Genomic DNA, 27,564 nt, shown 5'->3' on the forward strand with positions numbered 1-27,564 from the left:
AAGAAAGAAAAGAAAAGAAAGAGAGAGAGAAGGAAGGAAGGAAAGAAAGAGAGAGAGAAAGAAAAGAAAGAAAGGAAGAAAAGTGAAAAGAAAAGAAAGGAAGGAAGGAAAGGAAGGAAGGAAAGAAAAAGAAAGAAAAAGGAAAGAAAAGAAAAGCAAGCAAGCCTTTAAACAAAAAATAATCAGCACACCCACCACTATAGAAAATACCAAAGAGATTTCTTCAAGGAAAAAGAAAATTATCCCAGAAAGACAAATGCAAATGTAGGAAGGGAGCAATATGAGAATAAAAAGATCTTACTCTACAAATTCACAAAAGGGAAAGATCAGTTACTCTTTGGCCATAGACTCAAGCCCTAAACAAGTAATCATAAAATCAGTTTTAAACTTTTTCATGAGCATTTTGATTATATAAATATTATCTTATCCTATGTATTATTTTTAGAAGAATTATATTATAAAAATGTACTATAACACATATATAATTTTCTTCCTATAGAACCTATGTCTTTTAAACAACTAAATGTATTCTAGCCAGGCATAGTGGCATGCGCCTGTAGTCAAAGCTACTCAGGAGACTGAGGCAGGAGGATTGTTTGAACCCAGGAGTTCAAGGCCAGCCAGCCTGGACATTATAGGTAAGTCCTTCCTTTAAAGAATGTATTCTTGCAGTGACAAAAACTAATGGCTTGGAAATATTTTTCCCATTCTCATTTTTAGGTCCTTTATTGCTTAAGTAGAGAAAAACAATTTACTTTTATTTATTTAATTCTGATTCAGTCTCCTCACCAAACTGTCTTACTGATTTTAATCTTTTTTTCTACAGTTCCAGATTTTCTAAGTATATAACTATAATATCAGCACAAAGAAATATTTTATCTTTTCTTTTCCAATATTCATATCTGTTATTTTACTTTATTCTATTATTTCATTTTCTAGAACCACCAAAAAATAAATAAAAATGTTGATATCAAGCATCCTCATCTATTTTGTTAGGTTAATTATAAAGTTTTAGTGTTTTTCCATTCATGGTATTACTATTGGTTTTTTATTTGTTTTAGTATTATATTTATGTAGTTTTTTTCTAGGGATATTTAATTTAGACTTTTTCTTGAGAATAACTGCTATATTTTAACAAAATAATTGCAGCATCTCTTATATGATCATACAGTTTTTCTCTTAACATTTTTATGAAATGTATTATGCTGATCAATTTCCTAATGTTGAATCACTCATGCATTCCTGGAATATATTCTACTTGGTTAAAATGTTTTGCTTTTAATCTTTGCTAAGCTATAATACTAATTATTATTTTATTTAGAATGTTTGCACCTACTGTCATAAATAACAGAAAATTGATGGGTTTATTTGTACTATATTTTATTGTGTTTTGACATTATGGTTTTCTGGGTTCATAAACAATTTGGAGGATTTTCCATATTGTTCTAAGGCTTCAAATTATTTAAGAATCTTAAAATTATATGTTCTTTAAAGTTTAAATAAAACTTAGCTATGAAGCTAGGAATAAAAAAGAAAATCAGCCTGGCGTGGTGGCTCACACCTATAATCCCAGCACTTTGGGAGGCCAAGGTGGGTGAATGACTAGAGCCCAAGAGTTTGAGACCAGCCTGGACAATATGATGAAACCCAATCTCTACAAAAAAATTAGCCAGGAGTCACAGCATGCACCTGTAGTCCCAGCTACCTGAGAGGCTGAGGTGGGAGGATCACTTGAGCATGGGAGTTTGAGGCTGCTGTGAGCCATGATCATACCACTACACTCAGGCCTCAGCAACAGAGTAAGACTCTGTCTCAAAAAAAGAAAAAAAGAAAAAAAAAAGAGAAGAAAAAGAAAAGAAAAAAGAGAAAATCAGCCCATGATATTCCCTCACTTCAGAATGTCAGCCAGTTAGCAACAATCCTATTCTAGTTACCACATGCCTGAAAGTCAATCAAGTAACAACAGCCTCACTCCAAATACAAGGTATCCATGGCTGAAAGTAAAACGGTCTCTAAATACTCTTTTTTCTTAAAGTTTTTCAGTCTTGGAATTCCATGCTTCCATATGAATATCTCTTGCTTTGTTCAGAGAGGTTGTACATTGTATTACAGCTCTCCCCTTCTTAACAAGTAAAAATTCAGCTTTTTTATGGTTATTGTATTTGAATACTTGTATCTTTCTTAGACAGATTGAAAATATGAATATGTGGATAAATCTAAATGAATATTGGCTATATGAAATAAGAATAATAACGTCTTGTGAGATTTAAGTATGTAAAAAGAACTGAAACACAACCAAAAATAACACGAAGTATGGGGGAAGCTAAACTAAGAACAAAATAAATTTTGAAATGTTTGGAAAGTAAATACTACATCTTCTAAATAATCTTGAGTCAAAAGACAAACCACAATGGAAATTTAAAACTGTCTTGCCTTTCTGTCCCTGGACGCCGCCGAAGAAGCATCATTAAAGTCTCTCTTCTCCCAGCCGTCTTGTCTAAGTCAGAGTCTCCTAAAGAGCCCAAACAGCTGAGGAAGCTCTTCATTGGACAGTTGAGCTTTGAAACAAGCGATGAGAGCCTGAGGAGCCATTTTGAGCAATGAGGAACGCTCATGGACTGTGTGGTAATGAGATCCAAATACCAAGCGCTCCAGAGGCTTTGGGTTTGTCTCATATGCCACTGTCGTGAAAGTGGATGCAGCCATGAATGCAAGGCCACAAAAGGTGGATGGAAGAGTTGTGGAACCAAAGAGAGCTGTCTCAAGAGAAGATTCTCAAAGACCAGGTGCCCACTTAACTGTGAAAAAGATATTTGTTGGTGGCATTAAAGAAGACACTGAAGAACATCACCTAAGAGATTACTTTGAACAGTATGGAAAAATTGAAGTGATTCAAATCATGACTGAGGCAGTGGCAAGAAAAGGGGCTTTGCCTTTGTAACCTTTGACAACCATAACTCCATGGATAAAACTGTCATTCAGAAATAGCATACTGTGAATGGCCACAACTGTGAAGTTAGGAAAGCCCTGTCAAACCAAGAGATGGCTAGGGCTTCATCCAGCCAAAGAGGTCGAAGTGGTTCTGGAAACTTTGGTGGTGGTCATGGAGGTGGTTTCAGTAGGAATGACAACTTTGGTCATGGAGGAAACTTCAGTGGTCATGATGGCTTTGGTGGCAGCTGTGGTGGTGATGGATATGGTGGCAGTGGGGATGGCTATAATGGGTTTAGTAATGATGGTGGTTATGGAGTAGGTGGCCCTGGTTACTCTGGAGGAAGCAGAGGCTATGGAAGTGTTGGAAAGGGTTATGGAAGCCAGGGCAGTGGCTATGTTGGGAGTGGCAGCTATAACAGCTATAACAATGGAGGTGGAGGCAGCTTTGGTGGTGGTAGTGGAAGCAATTTTGGAGGCAGTGGAAGCTACAATGATTTTGGCAATTACAACAATCAGTCTTCAAATTTTGGACCCACGAAGGGAGGAAACTTTGGAGGCAGAAGTTCTGGCCCCTATGGTGGTGGAGGCCAATACTTTGTCAAACCACAAAACCTAAGTGGCTATGGCAGTTCCAGTAGCAGCAGTAGCTATGGCAGTGGCAGAAGATTTTAATTAGGAAACAAAGCTTAGCAGGAGAGGAGATCCAGAGAAGTGACAGGGAAGCTACAGGTTACAACAGATTTGTGAACTCAGCCAAGCACAGTGGTAGCAGGGCCTACGCGCTACAAAGAAGACATGTTTTAGACAAATACTGATGAGTATGGGCAAAAAACTCGAGGACTGTATTTGTGACTAACTCTATAACAGGTTATTACAGATTATTTTAGTTTGTGTTCTGTGGAAAGTGTAAAGCATTCCAACAAAGGGTTTTAATGTAGTTTTTTTTTTCTGCACCCATGCTGTTGATTGCTAAATGTAACAGTCTGATCGTGACGCTGAATAAATGTCTTTAAAAACAAAACAAAACAAAACAAAAAACTATGTCTTAAACTAAATAATAAAAATTATGCAAAACACGGGATGCAGCCAAAGCTGGCTTCTTATGACTCAATTCTATTGGGTTTCCTCCTACCTCTATTGTTCTACTATCTCTCGTTACCCTTTAAAATGTTGGGGACCCATTCTTAGTCCTTAGTTATTCCCATTGTATATTTTTCCCCCAAGGTGATCTCATCAAAATTCATGGCTTTAACTAACACATGTACTAGTATCTTCCAAAATTTTTTTTTTAATTTTTTTTTTTTTTGAGATGGAGTCTCACTCTGTCACCCAGGCTGGAGTACAGTGGCGCAATCTCAGCTCACTGCCAGCTCTGCGTCCCAGGTTCATGCCATTCTCCTGCCTCAGCCTCCCGAGTAGCTGGGACTACAGGCACCCACCACCACGCCTGGCTAATTTTTTTTTGTATTTTTAGTAGAGACAGAGTTTCACAGTGTTAACCAGGATGGTCTTGATCTCCTGACCTTGTGATCCGCCCACCTCGGCTTCTCAAAGTGCTGGGATTCAGGCGTGAGCCACCGCGCCCAGCCTCTTTTTTTTTTTTAATTTTTTTTTTTTTTTTTTTTGAAACAGAGTCTCGCTCTCTCCCCTAGGCTGGGGTGCAAGGGTGCAATCTCGGCTCACTGCAACCTCCGCCTCCCAGGTTCAAGCAATTCTCCCGCCTCAGCCTCCTGAATAGTGGGGATTACAGGCACGTACTACCATGACCAGCTAATTTTTTTTTTTTGAGACTGAGTCTCACTCTGTCACCCAGGCTGGAGTGCAGTGGCACGATCTCTGCTCACTGCAAGCTCTGCCTCCTGGGTTCACGCGATTCTCCTGCCTCAGCCTCTAGAGTAGCTGGGACTACAGGTGCCCCGCCACCATGCGCGGCTAATTTTTTTGTATTTTTGGTAGAGATGGGATTTCACCGTGTTAGCCAGGATGGTCTCAAACTATTGACCTCAGGTGACCCACCTGCCTCGGCCTCCCAAAGTGCTAGGATTATAGGTTTGAGCCACCGTGCCTGGCGTCTTCCAAAATTTCATCCAAGATTTTTCTCCCACATTCCTGACATGCCTGTTGAACAAGTCCACTTAATTGTGCCATAGCTACTTGAAAGTCAGTATGTCTAATATTAAAATACATAATCTCCCTTCCCCATACTTTTTCTTCTCCTGTATTCTCTAATCTTAATAAATTGGATGACGCATTTACAGTCCAATCAGGAACACAGCCATCCCACAATACTCCCTCTCACACACATAATTGTGTAGCCTACATTTTTTAAATCTCTCTTATTTTTCTTTCCTCTTCTCCATTCCCATGTCTTAGGATAGGTCCTCATCATTTCTCAACTTATTCCTGTAGTAGATTCCTGTATTAGTCCATTTTCATGCTGCTGATAAAGACATACCCGAGACTGGGCAATTCACAGAAGAGGTTTAATGGACTTACAGTTCCACGTGGCTGCAGAGGCCTCACAATCATGGCAGAAGGTGAAAGGCATGTCTCACATGGAGGTAGACAAGAGAAGAAAGCTTGTGTAGGGAAACACCCCATTATAAAACCATCAGATCTCATGAGACTTATTCCCTACCATGAGAACAGCATGGGAAAGACCTGCCCCCATGATTCAATTACCTCCCACTGGGTCCCTCCCACAACACATGAGAATTCAAGATAAGATTTGGGTGGGGACACAGCCAAACCATATCATTCTGTCCCTGGCCCCTCCCAAATCTCCACATTTCAAAACCAACCATGCCTTCCCAACAGTCCCCCCAAAGTCTTAATTCATTTCAGCATTAACTTAAAAAGTCCACATTCCAAAGTCTCATCTGAAACAAGACCAGTCCCTTCTGCCTATGAGCCTGTAAAATCAAAAGCAAGTTAGTCACTTCCTAGATACGAAGGGGGTACAGGCATTGGGTAAATACAGGCATTCTAAACGGGAGAAATTGGCCAAAACAAAGGGCCTACAAGCCCCATGTAAGTCCAAAATCTAGCGGGAGAGTCCATTTTTTTTTTTTTTTTTGCTCTTCTTGCCCAGGCTGGAGTGCAATGGTGCAATCTTGGCTCACTGCAACCTCCGCCTCCCAGGTTCAAGTGGTTCTCCTGCCTCAGCCTCCTGAGTAGCTGAAACTACACATGCATGCCACCATGCCTGGCTAATTTTGTATTTTTAGTAAAGATAGAGTTTCACCATGTTGGCCAGGCTGGTCTCAAACTCCTGACCTCAGGTGATCCGCCTACCTTGGCCTCCCAAAGTGCTGGGATTACAGGCATGAGCCACTGCACCTGGACAGCAGTCAAATCTTAAAGGTCCAAAATGATCTTCTTTGACTCCATGTGTCACAGCCAGGTCACGCTGATGCAAGAGATGGGCTCCCACGGTCTTGGGCAGCTCCATCCCTGTGGTTTTGTGGGGTACAGCCTCCCGGCTGCTTTCATGGGCTGGCAATGAGTGTCTGTGGCTTTTCCAGGTGCATGGTGAAAACTGTTGGTGGATCTACCATTCTGGGGTCTGGAAGACAGTGGCCCTCTTTTCATAACTGCACTACGCTGTGCCCTAGTAGAGACTCTCTGTGGGGTCTCTGACCCCACATTTCCCTTCTGTACTTCCCTAGCAGAGGTTTTCCATGAAGGCCCTGCCCCTGCAGCAAACTTCTGCCTGAGCATCCAGGCGTTTCCATACATCCTCTGAAATCTGGGTGGAGGTTCCCAAACCCCAGTTCTTGACTTCTGTACACCCGCAGGTTCAATACCACATGGAAGCTGCCAAGGCTTGAGGCTTGCACCCTCTGAAGCCACAGCTGGAGCTCTATGTTGGCCCCTTTCAGCCACAGCTAGAGCAGCTGGGACACAGGGCACCAAATCCCTAGGCTACACACAGCACAGGGACCCTGGGCCCAGCCCACGAAACCGTTTTTACCTCGTAGGCCTCCAGGCTTATGATGGGAAGGGCTGCCATGAAGACCTCTGACATGCCCTGAAGACATTTTCCCCATGGTCTCGGGGATTAACAGTTGGCTCCCCATTACTTAAGTAAATTTCTGCAGCCAGCTTGAATTTCTCCTTAGAAAATGGGATTTTCTTTTCTATCGCATTGTCAGGCTGCAAATTTTATAAACTTTTATGCTCTGTTTCCCTTTTAAAACTGAATGCTTTTAACAGCACCCAAGTCACCTCTTGAATGCTTTGTTGCTTAGAAATTTCTTCTGCCAGATACTCTAAATCATCTCTCTCAAGTTCAAAGTTCTACAAATCTCTAGGATGGGGCAAAATGCTGCCAGTCCCTTTGCTAAAATATAACAAGAGTCACCTTTGCTCCAGTTCCCAAGAAGTTCCTCATCTCCATCTGAGACCAGCTCAGCCTGAATTTCATTGTCCATATCATCATTAGCATCTTGTTCAAAGCCATTCAACAAGTCTCTAGGGAGTTTCAAACTTTCCCACATTTTCCTGTCTTCTTCTAAGCCCTCCAAACCATTTCAACCTCTGCCTGTTACCCAGTTCCAGTCACTTCCACATTTCCAGGTATCTTTTCAGCAGCACCCTACTCTACTGGTACCAATTTGCTGTATTAGTCCATTTTTATTCTGCTGATAAAGACATACTCAAGACTGAATAATTTATATGGGAAAAGGGGTTTATTGGACTTATAGTTCCATGTGGCTGGGGAAGCCTCATAATCATGGTGGAAGGCAAGGAAGAGCAAGTCACATCTTCAGTGTATGGCAGCAGGCAAAGAGAGCACTTGTGCAGGGAAACTCTACCTTATAAAGCCATCAGATCTTGTGATACTTATTCACTATCATGAGAACAGCATGGGAAAGACCTGCCCCCATGATTCAATTATCTCCCACTGGGTCCCTCCCACAACATGTGGAAATTCAAGATGAGATTTGGGTGGGGACACAGCCAAGCCATATCAGTGAAAATTAATAGAGAATAGAAAAACAATATAGAAAATCAAGAAAACCAAAAGTTGGTTCTTTGAAAAGATCCACAAAATTGATAAACCTTTAGCTAGTTTGACCAAGAAAAAATTAAGACTCAAATTACTAGAATCAGAAACTTAAAAGTTTTAGGGCATTACTACCAACTGTAGAGAAATAAAAAGGATTACAAAGTGGACGATTTTTTTTTGAAATATACAGACAACCAAAACTGAACCAAAACTAACCAAGAAAAAAAAGACAATATAAATAGACCTCTTAAGAGCAGGTTAAGTCAGTAATCAAAAACCTACCTATGAAGCTAAGCCCAGGCCCAGATGGCTTTACCACTAAATATTATCAAGCATTCAAAAAGAATTAGCACCAGTTCTTTACAAACTTCCAAAATAACAGAAAAGGAGGAAAATCTTCCCAGCCCATTTCATGAGTCCAGTAGTATACTGACACCAAAACAAGATAAAGATATCACAAGAAAGAAAAGCTACAGATAAATATATCTTATAACTATAGAGGCAAACTCCTCAACCAAATACCTGCAAACCAAACCTAGAAACATATAAAAAGAATTATATACCATGATCAAGTAGGTTATGTTTCTTTGAGACAGTGTCTCTCTCTGTCACCCAGGCTGGAGTAAAGTGGTGTGACCACACCTCACTGCAGCCTCTAACTCCTGGGCTCAAGGCATCCTCCTGCCTCAGCCTTCTGAGTAGCTATGTAGCTATGTGTACAGGATCTCACTATGTTGCCCAGGCTGGTATCAAATTCCTGGCTTCAAGTAATCCTCCTGCCTTGGCCTCCCAAAGCATTGAGATTATAGGCATGACCCATCACTCCCAGTCCCAAGTAGGATTTATCCTAGGCAAGGAAGATTGGATTAATATCCAAAAATCAATGTAATATATCCTATTGATAGAATAAAAGGCAAAAGCCACACAATTTTCTCAATGAATACAAAGAAAGCATTTTTTTAAAAATTCCACACATTTTCATGTAAAAGAATTCAATAGGAATAGAACAGAATTTCCTAAACCTGATAAAAAGCATCTATGAAAAACCCACAGCTAACATCACACTTAATGGGGAAAGACTCATGCTTTCCCCCTAAGGACAAGAATAAGACAAGAATATCTACTCCCACCATTTCTGTTCAACATTGTACTGGAGGTTCTTACCAGGGCTATTAGGCCAGAAAAATAAATACAAGAATCCAGGCCACCGTGGCTCACGCCTGTAATCCCAGCACTTTGGGAGGCTGAGATGGGTGGATCACAAGGTCAGGAGTTCGAGACCAGCCTGGCCAACATGGTGAAATCCCATCTCTACTAAAAATACAAAAATTAGCCTGGCATGCGGTGGATGCCTGTAATCCCAGCTACTGGGGAGGCTGGGGCAGGAGAATCACTTGAACCCAGGCAGCAGAGGTTGCAGTGAGCTGAGATCGCACCACTGCACTCTAGCCTGGGCAATAGAGCAACACTCTGTCTCAAAAAAAAAGAATCCAGATTGGCAAGAAACTAGTAAAACCCTCTCTTCACTATAACATGATCTCATAAACAGAAAATCCTAAGTCGTCCACTAAAAAACCAGAAACTATTAGAACTAATAAATGAGTTCAGTAACATGGCAGGATATAAGATCAATATACAAAATCAATTCTATTTCTATACACTTTCAGTGAAAAATCTGAAATTAGAACTGAGAAAAAATTTTCATTCACATCATCTAGAAGAATAATATATTCAAAAAAAATTTAACAAAAGAAATATAAAACTCCTCAGAAAACTATAAAACATTGTTAAGAGAAATTGAAAAATATCTAAATAATTGAAAAAAAATCCATGTTTATGGATTGGAAGACTTAACATTGTTAAGATGGCAATACTCCCCAAACAAATCTACAGATGCAACATAATCCCTATCAGAAGCTGATTTCTTCATAGAAATTGATAAGCTGATTATAAAATTCATACAGAATTTCAAGAGATGCAGAATAGCCAAAACAATCACGAAAAGGAATAAAGTAGAAAGACTCACACTTCTCGATTTTGAAACTTACTATAAAGCAAGAGTAATCAAGACAATTTGGCGTAAGGACAAACATACACATGAGTAGAATAGGCTTAAGACTACAAAATAAGCCCAGAGATCTCGGTTAACTGATTTTTGACAAGGACGCCAAGACTATTAAATGGAGGAAGAATGTTATTTTCAATAAATGGTGCTAGGACAACTGAACATCCACATGCAAAAGAATGAAATTAGAGCCTTACCTCACACACTATATAAAAATTAACCCAAGGCCAGGTGCGGTGGATTATGCCTCTAATTCCAGCACTTTGGGGGGCTGAAGTGGGATGATCACTTGAACCCAAAAGTTTGAGACCAGCCTGTGCAACATAGTGAGATCCTGTCTCTACGAAAAATAAAAAAATGAGTTGACAGTGGTGGCACACACCTGTAGTCCTTAGCTACTCAGAGGTTGAGGCGAGAGGATTGCTTGAACCCAGGAGGCTGAGACTGCAATGAGACAAGATCGTGCCACTGCACTCCACCCTACATGACAAAGCATGACTCTGTCTCAAAAAAAAAAAATAAAATAACTCAAAATGGATCAAATACCATTATATAAGAGCAAAACTATAAAACCCTTAGAAGAACTAAGCGTAAATCTTCATGACTTTAAATTTAGGAAAGGATTCTTACATATGACATCAAAAGTACAAACAAAAAAGAAAATAAAATCGGTAAGTTGGATGGACTTCATTGAAATTAAAAACTTTTGTAGTTAAAAGGACACTATCGGGATGTCCCAGCGAGTCCCAAGCTGAAGGAGGCAGCTCCGGGCAGTGCGGAGCGCTGGCGGCAGGCTCAGGCTGCAGCGTGTGCGTGCCCGGGAGACACAATCTTGTAGAAAATTTCAGCTGTAGCCCTTGGAGTAGAAGCTGAAATAACAGAAGCAGTACGACGCATTGTAGTATTGAAGAAAATTAACTTTTGTATTAAATATTCGGAATATAAGGAAACAAGGAAAGGTGGCTGAAAATGGTGCAGAAGAAAATACAAATCACACGCATAATGGATGAAAGGAACTGACAGGCCACTTTTACAAAGAGAGAGTTTGGATTAATGAAGAAAGCCTATGAACTTAGTGTGCTCTGTGACTGTGTATTTTCAACAGCTCTAACAAACTGTTTCAATATGCTAGCACTGATATGGACAAAGTTCTTCTCAAGTATACAGAATATAATTAACCTTATGAAAGCATAACCAACTCAGATATTGTTGAGGCTCTGAACAAGAAGGAACACAGACGGTGCGACAGCTCAGACCCTGATACTTCATGTGTGCTAACTCCATATACAGAAGAAAAATATAAAAAAATTAATGAGGAATTTGATAATATGATGCAGAGTCATAATATTGCACCTGGTTTGCCACCTCAGAATTTTTCAATGTCTGTCACAGTTCCAGTGACCAGCCCCAATGCTTTGTCCTACACTAACCCAGGGAGCTCACTGGTGTCCCCATCTTTGGCAGCCAGCTCAACGTTAACAGATTTAAACATGCTCTCTCCACCTCAAACCATATTACATAGAAATGTGTCCCCTGGAGCTCCTCAGAGACCACCAAGTACTGGCAATGCAGGTGGGATGTTGGGCACTACAGACCTCACAGTGCCAAATGGAGCTGGAAGCAGCCCAGTGGGGAATGAATTTGTAAACTCAAGAGCTTCTCCAAATTTGATTGGAGCTACTGGTGCAAACAGTTTAGGCAAAGTCATGCCTACAAAGTCTCCCCCTCCACCAGGTGGCAGTAATCTTGGAATGAACAGTAGAAAACCAGATCTTCGAGTTGTCATCCCCCCTTCAAGCAAGGGCATGACACCTCCACTAGTAAGTTGAACCTTTCTTCAACTTAATTCTTTAAAACATGTATTTTATACAGTCTGTAGCTTCCTTTGGAATTTTCTGTGCCACTGTAGAATCTATACCTATTCCTAATGAATATTTCCATTCAAAATTAGTATTTGAAGATACAACACTATTTTAAATATACAAAAATCAGATTATGGAAATTTGGTTAATGGTTATTTAAAATTAAAGCTAAATATGAACATGGATGGAACTGGAGGTTATTGTGTTAAATGAAATAAGCCAGGCACGGAAAGATAGATACTGCATGTTCTCACTCATATGTGGGACCTAAAAAAATTGATCTTGTGGAGATAGAGAATAGAATGATAGCAGATGCTGGGAAGGGTGTGTGGGTGGGAGAGGGGATAAAGAGAGGTTGATTAGTGAGTAAAACCATACACTTAGATAGAACAAATATACCCCTGTATTCAACAGGAGAGAAGAGTGACTATAGTTAGCAACATTGTAGATGAAGTATATTTCAAAGTAGCTAGAAGAGAGGACTTGAAATGTTCCCAACACATAGAAGGGATAAATATTCAAGATAATAGATACCTCAAATACCCTGACCTTGATCATTACACATTCTATGAATGTAACAAATACTCACATGTATCCCATTAATATGTAACGCACTTCCAATCAATTTTTAAAAAGTAAAATATGGAGGGATTATTATGTTTAATTTTTAATTTTATCAGGCTAGAAGCATTAAACATGACTTATTTATTCTGTTTAAAAAAAAAAAGGACACTATCAAGAAAATGGAAGCTCAGCTCTTTCCCATCTTGCAAGATGGCGGGTGAAAAAGTTGAGAAGCCAGATACTAAAGAGAAGAAACCCGAAGCCAAGAAGGCTGATGCTGGTGGCAAGGTGAAAAAGGGTAACCTCAAGGCTAAAAAGCCCATGAAGGGGAAGCCCCATTGCAGCCGCAACCCTGTCCTTGTCAGAGGAATTAGCAGGTATTCCGAATCTGCCATGTATTCCAGAAAGGCTATGTACAAGAGGAAGTACTTAGCCGCTAAATCCAAGGTTGAAAAGAAAAAGAAGGAGAAGGTTCTTGCAACTGTTACAAAACCAGTTGGTGGTGACAACAATGGCGGTACCCAGGTGGTCAAACTTCGCAAAATGCCTAGCTATTATCCTACTGAAGATGTGCCTCGAAAGCTGTTGAGCCATGGCAAAAACCCTTCAGTCAGCACGTGAGAAAACTGCGAGCCAGCATTACCCCCAGGACCATTCTGATCATCCTCACTGGACGCCACAGGGGCAAGAGGGTGGTTTTCCTGAAGCAGCTGGCTAGTGGCTTGTTACTTGTGACTGGATCTCTGGTCCTCAATCGAGTTCCTCTACGAAGAACACACCAGAAATTTGTCATTGCCACCTCAACCAAAATTGATATCAGCAATGTAAAAATCCCAAAACATCTTACTGATGCTTACTTCAAGAAGAAGCAGCTGCGGAAGCCCAGACACCAGGAAGGTGAGATCTTCGACACAGAAAAAGAGAAATATGAGATTACAGAGCAGCGCAAGATTGATCAGAAAGCTGTGGACTCACAAATTTTACCAAAAATCAAAGCTATTCCTCAGCTCCAGGGCTACCTGCGATCTGTGTTTGCCCTGACGAATGGAATTTATCCTCACAAATTGGTGTTCTAAATGTCTTAAGAACCTAATTAAATAGCTGACTACAAAAAAAAAAAAAAGAAAATGGAAGCTCAACCCACAGAAAAATGTAAAGTGTTTAGAATTCATATATCTGAAAAGGGACTTGTATTCAGAATATATTAAGCAGTCTTATAACTCAATAATAAAAAGACAACCTAAATAAAATATGGGCAAAGAATCATTAGAGTATGTGAAAGGGTGTTTTACATTTATGTTAGACCTAGCTACTAATGGACTCCCAATAAAGGACATTTTTTTAAAAAAAAAAAGTATGATATGTAGACCACTGGCATCAGAATCACCTGGGACTCTTGCTAAAATTGCCAGTTTATGGGTATCTCTGTAGACACAGTGTACCAAGAAGACTGGAGGCAGGGCTCAGGAATCTGCATTCTTCACCAAATCCCTAATCACACTAAAGTTTGAGAACCACTTATATAGAATGTTATTTCACAGACTAATATCTCAGATAGGTCTCATTCTATTTGACATTTTCAAAGAGTTACATTGTCAGCTGGTGGACATTTGTCTAGAATTCTAGCACAAGTGATAATAGTGCACAATAACACACAATATTCATTAATGTTGAACAATGGTATCTGTTCTCTGGTAGTATGAAACCTTAAAAAATTGCTTTTCTTTCTATACATGTTATAAATCAATAGCATAAATCTCAATTTTTGTCTTAGAAAAAAAACATAGGCAAAGTATCTGAACAGATATTTCTCCAAAGAAGATATACAAGTGGCTAATAAACCTTTAAAAAATGCTTGACATCAGTAGTCATCAGGAAAACACAAATCAAAACCACAGTGAGATTTTATTTTACACCCACTAGCATGGCCAGAATTTAAAAGTGAGACAAGTACTAGCAAGTATGCAGAGAAAGTGGAACTTTCATACACTGCTGGTGGGAATATAAAACGATGCAGCCTCCTTGAAAACTGTGGCAGGCTTCAAAAAGTTAAAGATATAGTTATCAAATGACCAAGAATTTCACTCCTGTGCATATATCCAAGGAAAATGAAAACATATTTCTACCAGGAAATGTGTAATAAATGTCTATGTCAGCAATATTCATAATAGTCAAAAAGTGGAAACAACCCAAATGCCTACCAACAGATGAAATGATAAAATGTGATTTATACACACAATAAAATATTATTAGGCCATAAAAATGAGTGAAGTACTGATAATTGCTAAAACATGGATGAACATTGAAAACATTATACCAAGTGAAAGAACCCAGTCAAAAGATCACACAGTACATGAATTCATTCACATGGAAGTCCAGAACAGGGAAATCTATAGAGACAGAAAGCAAACTTAGGACTGAAGTGACGATGTTGGGGGTAAGAGGGTGAGAGCTAAAGAGTATGGGGTTTCTTTTGACGTTCATTTCGATGAAAATAATCTAAAATTGACTGTGGTAATAGATGCACACATCTGTGAATATAATAAAAATCACTGAATTATACACTTTAAATAGGTGAATTGTAATGTATATAAATTATATCTCAAAGTGATTCTCAATGCTTTGCTTATTTTGCTTGGTTTTCAAAACTATATGCATTTATTACTTTTATTTTAAATATTCATCATATTGAAAATAATTATTGTGGAAACATTTTATACCAGGAAATCTAATTATTATGAGTATTTTCTTACCATTGTCCCCATTTATTCTTATTTCATATTCTTTGTAGAGTTTTTGTATGTTTTTGATAATTTCCTCCATGTACTGTCGCTCTGATGGCATCTCCCCCTCCAAACTTTTATGGCGATTAAATATCCCAAGCCCAATATCTGCCCAGTTTTCCTGTAAATGTTTAATAATCTTGAGAGTATCGTATTTTGACAGTAGAACATCCCCAGTAAACTCTTCTTTTTTCTCATTCAGGATCTAAAGAGTGAAAGGAAGAGGGAGAGTAGCATATTATCCACTAATGATTTTATCAAAGTCTACCAGATGCTTATTCCCCAGTGACTCCCAATCATTTTGGAGTTGCATATCCTATTATTATTATGCTCTAAAGAGATGGTATATGACATATATCTTATTTTTTAAATTAAAATGAATTTAAACTAATTTTGGTACTCTATGAGATAACCCATAGTTTACCAGGATGAAAATCATCATATTAAATCCTATGTGGTTAAAAAAAAAAAAAAGTAGTGATAAGCAATTAAGTCCTACAAAGCTAAGCATGTTTAATTACTATTGGCTTTAGTAAGGTTGTAATGTATCTGTTTACATGATCCCCACTAGACTGGGAAAATTTCTAGAATATACAAGTTGTATTTTATTCATGTTTTGTTTATCTGTCTAAACCCAAGTCCAAGTCCTGAACATGACATATCAATAAATATTTGTGGAAAAATAAGGTACAATTTATATATATAATTTGGCATTATTTGTGCTCAGATAACAGAAACATTACCCAGCCTTCAGTAAGAGTAATTAGCGTGGGGAGACAGTGTAGAAGAGCAATTAGGAGTAAGAACTTTGAAACTGGAGAGATCTGGACTCAAATTCTGACTCTGCCACTTACCTTTTATAGATAACTTAGGTAAGTTACTTAATATCCTAGGCTTCGATTTCCACATCTGGGACATGGAGATTATAAGACTTGCATCATAGGGCAGCCATGAAGAGTAAGTAAGATAATGTATGGGAAACCCATTTTCAGCTCCTCACAAAGAACAAGTGTTTAATAAATGAGAGCTATTACTATTCCTAAATTGAAGAAGTATGACTTTTTTCTATTTTTTCTATGCATGTCAAAACCTCCAGATAAAAAGTAAAAAAAAAAAAAAAGTCACTAAACTAGACATGTTGTATATAGAACAGGAAATATCTTCAATTCTGAGAATATACTGTTCAAGTCATTCCTAAAGAAAAGAAAATGGTTTATTGAGATCTTATGAAATTTCATTAGGGAATGATTTTGATATTCACTTTGGAAGTATTTCAATGTCACATATATTTTCCTTTGTCAGACTACTATAACATGATAGTAATTTGATCAATGAAATCTATTTTCCAAGCTCCAACCCCTTAAAGATTATGTTATTAACGTATAAACAAAATGTGGTACATAAATACAATGGGATATTATTCAACTTTGAAAAGAAAGAAAATTCTGACACTTGCTGCAAAATGGATGAACCCTGAGGACATTATGCTGAGGGAAATAAGCCAATCACAAAAGTAAAATACTGTATGATTCCACTGTATGAGATGCCTAGAGTAGTCACATTCATAAACAGAAAGTAGACCGAGATTGCCCAGGGGATAGGGGGAGGCTCAAATAGGGACTTACAGTTTAATGGGTACAGAATGTCAGTTTGGGGAAAAGAAAAAGTCCTGGAAATGAATGGTGGTGATGGTTGTACAACAATATAAATATATTTAGGGCAACTGAACTCTATGCTTAAAAATGATTAAAATGGTAAATTTTGTGTTGTATATATTTTACCACAATAAAAAAAGATGTTATTAATTTTAAAAGTCCAATTTGTCCTTAAAAGCCAGATATAGGATAAGCACAAATGTTACTTATGTCTGACAATTAGACAATAGCATTGAACTACCCTCACTTGTAGGGAGCCAAAGGCCCATGAGATGTGACCAACTCAGCGTTCCACTTGAGGCTATATGACCAAACAGCAAACTGTTTATCATGAATATAAGATGTGAACAAACTCACACTGTGCCTGCCACCAAAAGGTTTGTTGAGGGACATCACTCCTTGGCGCTGGGCTCCTTGAAGTTATCTATTGAGAAATCTAGCACCTATTGTTCAAAGGATGCAGTCTCACAAGCCTGCTGTGAACCAAATGGTCCACTGACAATTACCCGACAATCACCACCCCTTTCTTGCTATCTCTTTTACCTAATACATATGGAGGGCTGTGTAAAGCTCAGGGCCCTTGTGCACTAGAGGCAAGGTGCCCCCTGACCCCTTCCTTCCAAATATACTCTTTTGTCTCTTGTCTTTTATTCCCACGTTCACCCCACTTTGTTCAGTCCCCCTAAGTCCACGCAGGTTACATAGTGGCATCCGAACACAGGACTTCAAGGACGTGAACAAAGAAGGTCTGCTGGAACAAAGGAACTAAAATTGACAAGGCAAACAGTGACCCCGGGATGAGTCTGCTGGCGGGGGATATAAGGTCAGTGCCCTAAAGAGGTACCGAAAGCAGTGCTTTAAAGAAGTACTAGGAATGGGAAGTTTTCTGAATTAGGGTAATATGGAGCAGAATTTGTCTGTTGAAGAAAAACATTATGTACAGTTACTTAAAATTTTGTTGAAACGAAATGGTCCTCAGGTTAGTTCTCAGACATTGACTAAGCTGCTGCAGGAGGTTATTACACATAACCCATGGTTTCCACAGGCAGGCACTCTTGATGTGGAAAATGGGGATAGAGCAGGAGAAGGATTAAAACAGGCTCATCAGAAAGGTCTTAAAGTTGATTCCTCAGTTTTCTCCACATGCAGTTTAGTTCGTACTGTACTTCTGCCATTATCTCATTATTCTGCAGGACAGCAGGCTGAATCTAAAAATCTGAAAGACTCTGTCGTCCCACCCAACAGCTCCAACTGAAAATAAAAAACAGGAGAGGGAGGATAAAAATTGGCCTATACCGCCTCCTCCAGTTGCAGAAACATCTATACGGCCTCCTTTGGTAGCAGAAATAGAAACCCCAATACAAAGAATTTCACGCTGTGCTGCCATAGCTGGAGAGCCCTTAGGACCTTGTGCTTTTCCTATTTCCGTAAGGCCTGATCCAAATAATCCACAGCAGGTTATTCATGAACACACTCCACTAGAGTTTAAGTTGTTAAAGGAATTAAAAGCAAGTGTGGTAAATAATAGCGTACAGAGCCCATTCACCTTAAGATTGCTAGAATCTGTGTTTGGCTATGCGTCTTTTACCCTTTGATGAGAAACACTTGGTGCGAACTTGCTTGTCTGCTAGCGCATATCTGATATGGAATTTAAATTGGCAAGAAATGTGTGCAGACCAGGCTAGACAGAACCGTGCTGCTGGAAATGGAGACACTACAGAGGATATGCTGTTAGGTAATGGCCCTTATTCAGACCTGGAATGTTAAATGGCACTCCCAGATGCTGCTTATCAGCAGTGTGCACAGGCCGCTAAACATGCCTGGGCCACAAGTCCTGAAGGGGGAGTCCCAGTACAATCTTTTTTATATACATGTAAGTGTCATAGGAACCCTATGTGCAAGTTCTTGCAAGATTACAAGAGGCAGTGAAGTGTCAGATTCCTCATACCACGGTCGCAGAAATGCTAACCTTAACTCTAGCTTTTGAGAATGCAAATGCGGATTGGAAATGTGCACTGGCACCAGTGAGGTGTACAAAAAACTTGGGAAATTTTCTCAGAGCTTGTCAGGATGTAGGAACTGAGCTTCATCGCTCTGCAATGTTAGCACAAGCAATGGCTAATTTAGCAGTTGACAAATCTAAAAGGAGCCAAAGGTCAAGCCCTAAAATGGGAAAATATTATAATTGTGGAAAAACTGGACATTTTAAAAAGGAATGCCACCATATGTTAGAATAGAAAGGACCTTACAATGCTGTGCCCCACCCAGCGGAAAAAATGCAGGACTTTGTCCTCGCTGTAACAAAGGAAATCACTGGGCCAATCAGTGCAGCTCAAAATTCATCAGAATGGCACACTCCTGCTGGGAAATGAGACAAGGGCCTGGACCCGGGCCCCACACACAGTGAGGGTATTCCCAGTCCAGACCTCAACCCCGTTTCAGGGATGGGTTCCCAGAGGCACATTGATTCCCTCACCCCAGGAACACCAGGAAGTGCAGGATTAGATCTACCCACCAGAGAAAGAATCACATTAGTCAGGGGAGACAAACCTATCAAAGTTCCCATTGGTATTTGGGGACTTTTACAAACTGGATACACGGGACTAATTTTAGACAAAAGCCGTCTTAACTTGCAAGGCATCACTGTAGTCCCAGGAGTGATTGACTCTGACTATGAAGGAGACATTCAAGTAGTTTTAATGTCACAAGATCTTTGGGTTTTTGAACCGGGAGAATATATTGCTCAATTATTGCTTATTCCCTGCAAATTATACCCTTCTCCATGAAAGGAGAAATGAGAAAATAAAGGGTTTGGGAGCACAACTACATGAGAAATCTATCACAACCAATAGCCTCTAATAGACCCACCTGTGTAGTACAAATTAAAGGAAAGAAATTTTATGGGCTTATGGATACGGGAGCTGAGGTATCAGTAATATCTAAAGACAATGGCCCCCATCCTGGTCCTTGCAATTAACTCCTACATCCCTAGTGGGAAAGGAACAGCTCAAAGTGTTCAACAGAGTGCTGAGATTTTACTTTGTCTTGGTCTGGATGGACAGCCATGTACTTTTCAGCCTTATGTTGCAAATATAGCTATCAATTTATGGGGTCGAGACTTACTTATAGCTTGGGATATGAGACTTACAAATGAAAACTTTGATAACCCAGGATTTAAAATGTTAAAGAACATGGGATATCAGAGTGGAAAAGGTTTAGCAAAATTTCTTTAAGGAAATCCTAACCCAATATTAGTAACTGGAAAAATAGAAAAGGGCTAGGACGTCAGGATTTCTGACGGAGGTCATTGATATTTCTCCTCCGCCCACTGCCTTACCATTAGAATGGCTCAGTGACAAATGGGTATGGGTGGATCAATGGCCCTTATCTCAGGAGAAGCTGACGCAACTTCAACAGCTAGTAAAAGAACAATGGGACACCGGACACATAGAGGAGTCAGGCCCTGGAATTCTCCAGTATTTGTTATTCCAAAAAAGTCCAGAAGATGGCTACTGCTACATGATTTAAGAGCTATTAATGCAAAAATTAAACTGATGGGTGCCTTACAAAAAGGTTTACCATCTCTAGCAGCTATTCCAAAAGACTGGCCTCTTGTAGTAATAGATCTTAAGGACTGTTTGTTTTCTATACCCTTACATGAGAATGATAAGTCTCAATTTGCCTCTGTGTGCCTTCTATTAATCAAAGAGAACCTGTTTCTCATTATCAATGGAGAGTTTTACCCCAAAGCATGCTTAACAGTCCTACGCTATGTCAGCATTTTGTAGGACAGGCATTAAAGAAGCCTCGGAATACTTCCTACTGCTTACATCATTCATTTTATGGATGATATTCTTTTGGCCACTCCTACAGATCAAATCCTACATCAGTTATTCAGAGAAACAAAGCAGGCTTTGACTAAACGGAATCTCAAAATAGCTCCAGAAAAGGTACAAACAACTTCCCCATACCAATACTTAGGAACTATTGTTACAGAGAGTACGTGTATGGCCTCAGAAAGTAGTTCTCTGTCAAGACAGGTTATAGACTTTAAATAATTTTCAACAATTATTAGGAGATATGAATTGGCTACACCCGATTTTAGGTATCACTACCTATCAACTCACATCTTTACCAAACCCTGCAAGGAGATTCTTCTTTAAATTACCCGCGGCAATTAACTAAAGAGGCAGAAGCCAAATTATGGCTAGTAGAGCAAATGTTACAGCAGAGACATGTCTCACCGCTACAACCGCAAAAACATTTGCCTTTATTTATTCTTCCTACCCCCTACTCTCCAACAGGACTTTTGGGCCAGTTCATAGACAAGTCTGTAACAGTAATAGAATGGCTCTTTCTACCTAATCAAACAGTCAAAACCTTGCAAGTTTATCTTTCTTTAATTACACAAATTGTGACTATGGGCAGACATAGGTCAAAAATGTTTATGGGATATGATCCTGACAAAATTATTGTTCCTTTAGACTCCCAGCAACAAGCCACAGCTTGGGAAATGTCAACTGCCTGGCAAACTGCTTTTGCAGACTGCGTGGGTGCTACAGATAATCACTACCCCTCAGACAAAATTTTACAGTTTTATAAAATCCATTCTTTCATTCTTCTTTGATTTCTCACCACAAACCTACTCCAGGTGGACAAACTTATTTTACTGATGGCCCTTCCAAAGGTTGTGCCACTATCTGTGGACCAAAACATACTCAAACAATAATGACCTCTGGGGTTTCAGCTCAACGCTCAGAGCTAATTACAGTCATTCAGGTTTTAGAGCTCACCGCTTCAGATCCTATCAACATTGTCTGTGATTCAGCTTATGCTGTAAATGTAGCCAGTCGCATAGAAACTGCTACAATTAAAAGTACACTAGGCACAGAACTGCTGAATTTATTTTTAAGACTTCAACAAGTTATTTGCTCTCATGCAGCTCCTTTTCATATTTCTCTTGTTTGCTCTCACACACAACTTTCTGGGCCACTATCTCTAGGTAATGAGAAGCAGACAAATTGATTGGTTCTGTGTTTCAGCAAGCTCAAGTGTCTCACACGCTGCTGCACCAAAATACTTCTGCCCTTACTCGCATGTTCCATTTATCTCGCAGCCAAGCTAGGGCTATAATACAAGCCTGTCCTACTTACCAGCATGTCTCCCTGGATCCACACCTGTAGAAGGCTGTAACCTACAAGGTTTGGCTCCAAATGAAATTTGGCAAATGGATGTTACACACATAGCAACCTTTGCTAAGCTTAGCTATGTTCATGTGACTATAGACACTTATTCTCATATGCTGCATGCTACATGCCAAACAGGTGAGACAGCTGGTCATGTACGGTGACATTGTCTGTCATCAATTGCTCATATGGGATACCTGAACAATTAAAACCGACAATGGACCTGCTTATACTAGTATGCTTTTCAAAATTTCTTACAGCTTTGGGCTATAACCCACAAAACAGGAATTCCTTATAATCCTAGAGGACAAGGCATTACAGAGTGGGCACATCAAACATTACAATGCATGTTGAAAAGACAAAAAGGGAGTATAGGAGGCCAACTGCCACCTCAATCAAAACTACATTTAGCTTTATTTACTTTAAATTTTTTGACTCCTGGTATAAATGATAAGACTCCAGCAGAAAGACATTGGCAAGTGTTAGAGGAAAAGAGGAAAATTTATCTGAAAATGTTATGGAAATCCGCAGAAGGAGGACAATGGAAAGGTCCAGTGGATTTACTGACATAGGGGCAAGGGTATGCTTGTGTTTTTACAGGAGATGGAGAAACCATGTGGGTGCCCTCAAGGTGCGTGAAGCCATGGAACGGGAGACTGGAGGAACCCAGGGTGGCCAACCATGGGCCCGGTCCCTCCGGTACGAGCCATGAGCCAGCTGAGCCTGAGTGCAAAGATGGAGAGAAGGCTGACAAGGGTCATGACGACATCGACCCTCATAACCTGGGGACAACTCAAGAAAACCATGCAGGAAGCTGAGAAACTACTGGAGCATCAGGGACAGGCAAAACCCCCTGATTCCATATTCTTGGCCATGTTAGCCATAATGTCCTGTGCAGTATGTTTTCCCTGTGCAGAGGCAAAAACATACTGGGCATGTGTTCCCAATCCCCCAGCAGTACGACCTATACTTTGGAGTGAAACTCCTCCTGAGATTTGTCATGATGAGGGAGAGTGGGCTCCAGGACCCCTAACTCCCCCTGACATAGAACAGTTAGATTCTCAGAATAATGTCATTAATTATACCCTCCACTGGAAGGACTTCCTTTGTGTATCACTACAAAAACATCGCTCAGCCATAGCTGTCTTACAATTCAAGCTCAAACATGGTTGAGTCACTATGGAAAAATGATGTACTTATTAGGTCTTGGTTCTATTAATGTAACTGGTGTGCTAACCAACCATTCCTGGCCCAGTCACCCTAATTGTGCTGATTATACAGAATAGATTCCATTCAATAGCTCCTACCCCCTTCTGTGGGCCCAGTGTCTTGGTCCACTGGCTAGAAAGCAATCTATGGTAACTGGAGACATTGTGGATTGGGGACCTAAAGGTCAATTAGATGGAAAAGATGAAAATCAGAAATCATGGCACAAACTTCACTGGCATTGGTAGCAAGCTTTTAATGCTTCTTCTTTATACAACACCGAGATCCAATCCCAGTCTGCCGCCCAGATTGCTTGGCATGGAGCAGGCTTTAGCCTGCCTTTTCCTCTGGCATTATCTAGGGAGGAAAGGACCAATTCAAGAGATGATATAGAAGGCAGCACTCCCATTTATGAACAGCAACATCTGGGTTGGAATATTATCCAATAATAGCAATGGTAAGCGACAAAGTCGCTTTTTTTGGCAGCTAGGAAGGACCAGCTCCAGGTAAACAATACCCAATTGACCTGCAAATCTTGCCAGTTATATCACTGCATTAATCATAGCACATTGCAAACACATAATATCCCTACTTTTAGGTTTTTGATTTTTAGGTCGCATCCCTGGGCTATGGATTCCTGTTAATCTGTCTGAGCCTTGGGCTGCCACACCTGCTTTGCATTTTGTGAAACTTCTAACTCAGCTTACTCATCGTGTCCGTAGAGCCTTAAGCATGATAATTTTTGCTATTGTTTCCTTGGTCACACTAATAACTTCTGTTGTGATGTCCTCTGTAGCTTTGCATGATTCTATTCAAAGAGCTCAGTACCTGATGGATGCACACAGCCGACCAAGCGTGGCTACCTCAGAATAAAATTAACACTGAGTTACAAACTGAAGTGGTAATGTTAAAATCCATGGTCCTATGGTTAGAGGAACAAGTACAAAGCTTGCAGTTGCAGCAGCAAATGCATTGTCATTTTAATCACACTCATATTTGTGTAACCAACTTAGAATATAACCAAAGTGAGTATCTGTGGGACCTTGTGAAAGCCGATTTGCCGGGAGCTTTCATATCACCTTTGTTTTATTTTTATGTATTTATTTATTTATTTTTGAGATGGAGTCTCACTCTGTCACCCAGGCTGGAGTGCAGTGGCACGATCTTGGCTCACTGCAACCTCTGCCTCTCAGGTTCAAGCAATTCTCCAGCCTCAGCATCCTCAGTAGCTGGGATTATAGTCACCTGCCACCACACTTGGCTAATTTTTGTATTTTTAGTAGAGACAGGGTTTCACCATACTGGTCAGGCAGGTCTTGAACTCCTGACCTGAGGTGATCCACCCACCTCGGCCTCCCAAAGTGCTGGGATTACAGGCATGAGCCACAATGCCCGGCCATTACCTTTAATATTGGTGAATTGCAAAACAAAACTCTTGATTTAAATAGGCAAACTCAAGAATTTCAGCCTTCTTTTGAAGACTGGACTGAATTCCAGCAAGGCCTGGAGAGCCTCAACCCTTGGACCTATCTAAAGCACCACCTTAACATCTTACATGTAGTTCTTGGAATAATGTTGTTTTGTCTCTATCTTCTGTTCATAGTCTGTAAAATCGGATGGACCGCCAATTGGAAAATGAGAGCTGCCCAGCCTGGCCTTATATTCTTTCAATTAATACATAAACAGAAAGGGGGATATGTAGGGAGCCAAAGGCCTGTGGGACGTGACCAACTCAGCATTCCACTGGTGGCTATATGATCAAACAGCAAACTTTATCATGAATGCAGGATGTGAGCAAACTCACACTGCACCTGCCACCAAAAGGTTTGCTGAGAGACATCACTCCCTGGCGCCAGGCTCCTTGAAGTTACCTGCTGAGGAATCTAGCACCTATTGTTCAAAGGATGCAGTCTCGCAAGCCTGCTGTGAACCAAATGGCCCACTGACAATTACCCGACAATCACCCGCCCGCTTTCTCGCTATCTCTTTTGCCTAATAAATACAGAGGGCTTTGTAAAGCTCAGGGCCCTTGTGCACTAGAGGCAAGGTGCCCCCTGACCCCTTCTTCCAAATATACTCTTTTGTCTCTTGTCTTTTATTCCTGCATTTGCCCCCCTTTGTTCAGTCCCCCTAGGTGGTCTGTGTGGGTTACACTCACTGCCACCCAAGGAGATTTTCCTAATTTCTCTCCTTTTTTTTTTTTTTAGTGGGTGTCTATTTTACAGATGAAGAAGACATATGTTGGGAGAAGCAAAGCTTTACAATGTAATATACAGTAGAGCTGTCATTTTAAGCTACACATGAAAGCAAAAGTTACTAATCTTTACCCTGCATAAGCAAATATATATTCAAAGAAGAAAAAAGTGTTCAACGTAGAAATTTTTTTTTTTACTTTAAGTTTGGGGATACATGTGCAGAACATGCAAGTTTGTTACACAGGTATACGTGTGCCATGGTGGTTTGCTGCATCTATCAGCTCATCATCTAGGTCTTAAGCCAAGCATGCATTAGCTATTTGTCCTAAAGCCCTCCCTCCCCTTGCCCCTGCACCCTCCAACAGGCTCCAGTGGGTGGTTTTTCCCCTTCCTGTGTCCATGTGTGCTCATTGTTCAACTCCCAGTTATGAGTGAGAACATGCAGTGTTTTGTTTTCTGTTCCTGTGTTATTTTGCAGAGGATGATGGCTTCCAGCTTCATCCATGTCCCTGCAAAGGACATGATCTCATTCCTTTCTATGGCTGCATGGTATTCCATGGGGTATATGTACCACATTTTCTTTATCCAGTCTACCATTGATGGGCATTGGGTTGGTTCCATGTCTTTGTTGTTGTACATAGTGCTGCAGTAATCATACATGTGCATGTGTCTTTACAGTAGAATGATTTATCTTCCTTTGGGTATATATCCAGTAATGAGATTGCTGTCAAATGGTATTTCTAGTTCTAGATCCTTGAGGCATCACTACATTGTTTTCCACAATGGTTGAACCAATTTACATTCCCACCAACAATGTAAAGGCATTCCCATTTCTCCACAGCCTCACCAGCATCTATTGGTTCTTGACTTTTTAATAATCACCATTCTGACTGGCATGAGATGTAGCTCACTGTGGTTTTGATTTGCATTTCTCTAATTATCAGTGATGTTGAGCTTTTTTTCATGTTTGTTGGCTGCATAAATGTCTTCTTTTGAGAAATGTCTGTTCATATCCTTTGCCCACTTTTTGATGGGGTTGTTCATTTTTTTTCTTGTAAATTTGTTTAAGTTCCTTACAGATTCTGGATATTAGACCTCTGTCAGATGGATAGATTGCAAAACTTTTCTCCCATTCTGTAGGCTGCCTGTTCACTCTGATGATAGTTTCTTTTGCTATGCAGAAGGTCTTTAGTTTAATTAGATCCTATTTGTCAATTTTGGTTTTTGTTGCAATTGCTTTTGGCATTTTCATCATGAAATCTTTGCCCATTCCTATGTCCTGAAAGGTATTGCCTAGATTTTCTTCTAGGGTTTTTATTGTTTGGGATTTTAAAGTCTTTAATCCACCTTGAGTAAATTTTTATATAAGATGTAAGGAAGGGGTCAAGTGTCAGTTTTCTGCATATGACTAGCCAGTTTTCCTAGCACCATTTATTAAACAGGGAATCTTTTCTCCATTGCATGTTTTTGTCAGGTTGGTCAAAGATCAGATGGTTGTAAATGTGTGGTGTTATTTCTCAGGTCTCTGTTTTATTCCATTGGTCTATATGTCTGTTTTGGTACCAGTACCATGCTGTTTTGGTTACTGTCATCTTGTAGCATAGTTTGGAGTCAGGTAGCATGATGCCTCCAGCTTTGTTCTTTTTCTTAGGATTGTCTTAGCTATATGGGCTCCTTTTTGGTTCCATATGAAATTTAAAGTAGTTTTTTCTAATTCTGTGAAGAATGTCAATGCTAATTTGATGGGAATAGCATTGAATCTATAAATTACTTTGGGCAGTATGGCCATTTTCGCAATATTGATTTTTCCTATCCATGAGGATGGAATGTTTTTCCATTTGTTTGAGTTCTCTCTTATTTCCTTGAGCAGTGTTTTGTAGTTCTCCTTGAAGAGGTCCTTTGCATCCCTTATTGGCTGTATTCCTAGGTATTTTATTCTCTTTTTAGTAGTTATGAATGGGAGTTAATCCATGATTTGGCTCTCTGCTTGTATATTGTTGGTGTATAGAAATGCTTGTGATTTTTGCACATTGATTTTGTTTCCTGTGATTTTGCTGAAGTTGCTTATCAGCTTAAGGAGTTTTGGGGCTGAGACGATGGGGT

The 27,564-nt window shown here is 39.8% G+C and overlaps 2 protein-coding genes and 2 pseudogenes across 6 annotated transcripts in view; 3 read left to right on the plus strand and 1 right to left on the minus strand.

Moving 5' to 3' along the window:
* Positions 1-27,564, minus strand: part of AXDND1 (axonemal dynein light chain domain containing 1) — a 198,229-nt gene that overhangs the window by 100,871 nt on the left and 69,794 nt on the right. For all 5 annotated transcript variants that reach the window (XM_054456929.2, XM_054457015.2, XM_054457100.1 and 2 more), the window contains one exon: positions 15,190-15,424. In XM_054456929.2, coding sequence (XP_054312904.1) covers positions 15,190-15,424 — 235 coding nt within the window. The remainder of the gene's footprint in view (positions 1-15,189; positions 15,425-27,564) is intronic.
* LOC129011542 (heterogeneous nuclear ribonucleoprotein A1-like) lies at positions 1,991-3,694 on the plus strand (annotated as a pseudogene).
* On the plus strand, positions 10,980-11,839 carry LOC129011619 (myocyte-specific enhancer factor 2A-like; annotated as a pseudogene).
* On the plus strand, positions 12,630-13,564 carry LOC129017177 (large ribosomal subunit protein eL6-like). The gene is given in 2 exon segments (XM_054457446.1): positions 12,630-13,031; positions 13,034-13,564. Coding segments are annotated over 2 exon segments (864 nt in total). The 5' UTR covers positions 12,630-12,646; the 3' UTR covers positions 13,513-13,564.

This window comes from Pongo pygmaeus, chromosome 1, assembly GCF_028885625.2.
Source record: "Pongo pygmaeus isolate AG05252 chromosome 1, NHGRI_mPonPyg2-v2.0_pri, whole genome shotgun sequence".
In the NCBI taxonomy this organism is placed as follows: domain Eukaryota; kingdom Metazoa; phylum Chordata; class Mammalia; order Primates; family Hominidae; genus Pongo; species Pongo pygmaeus.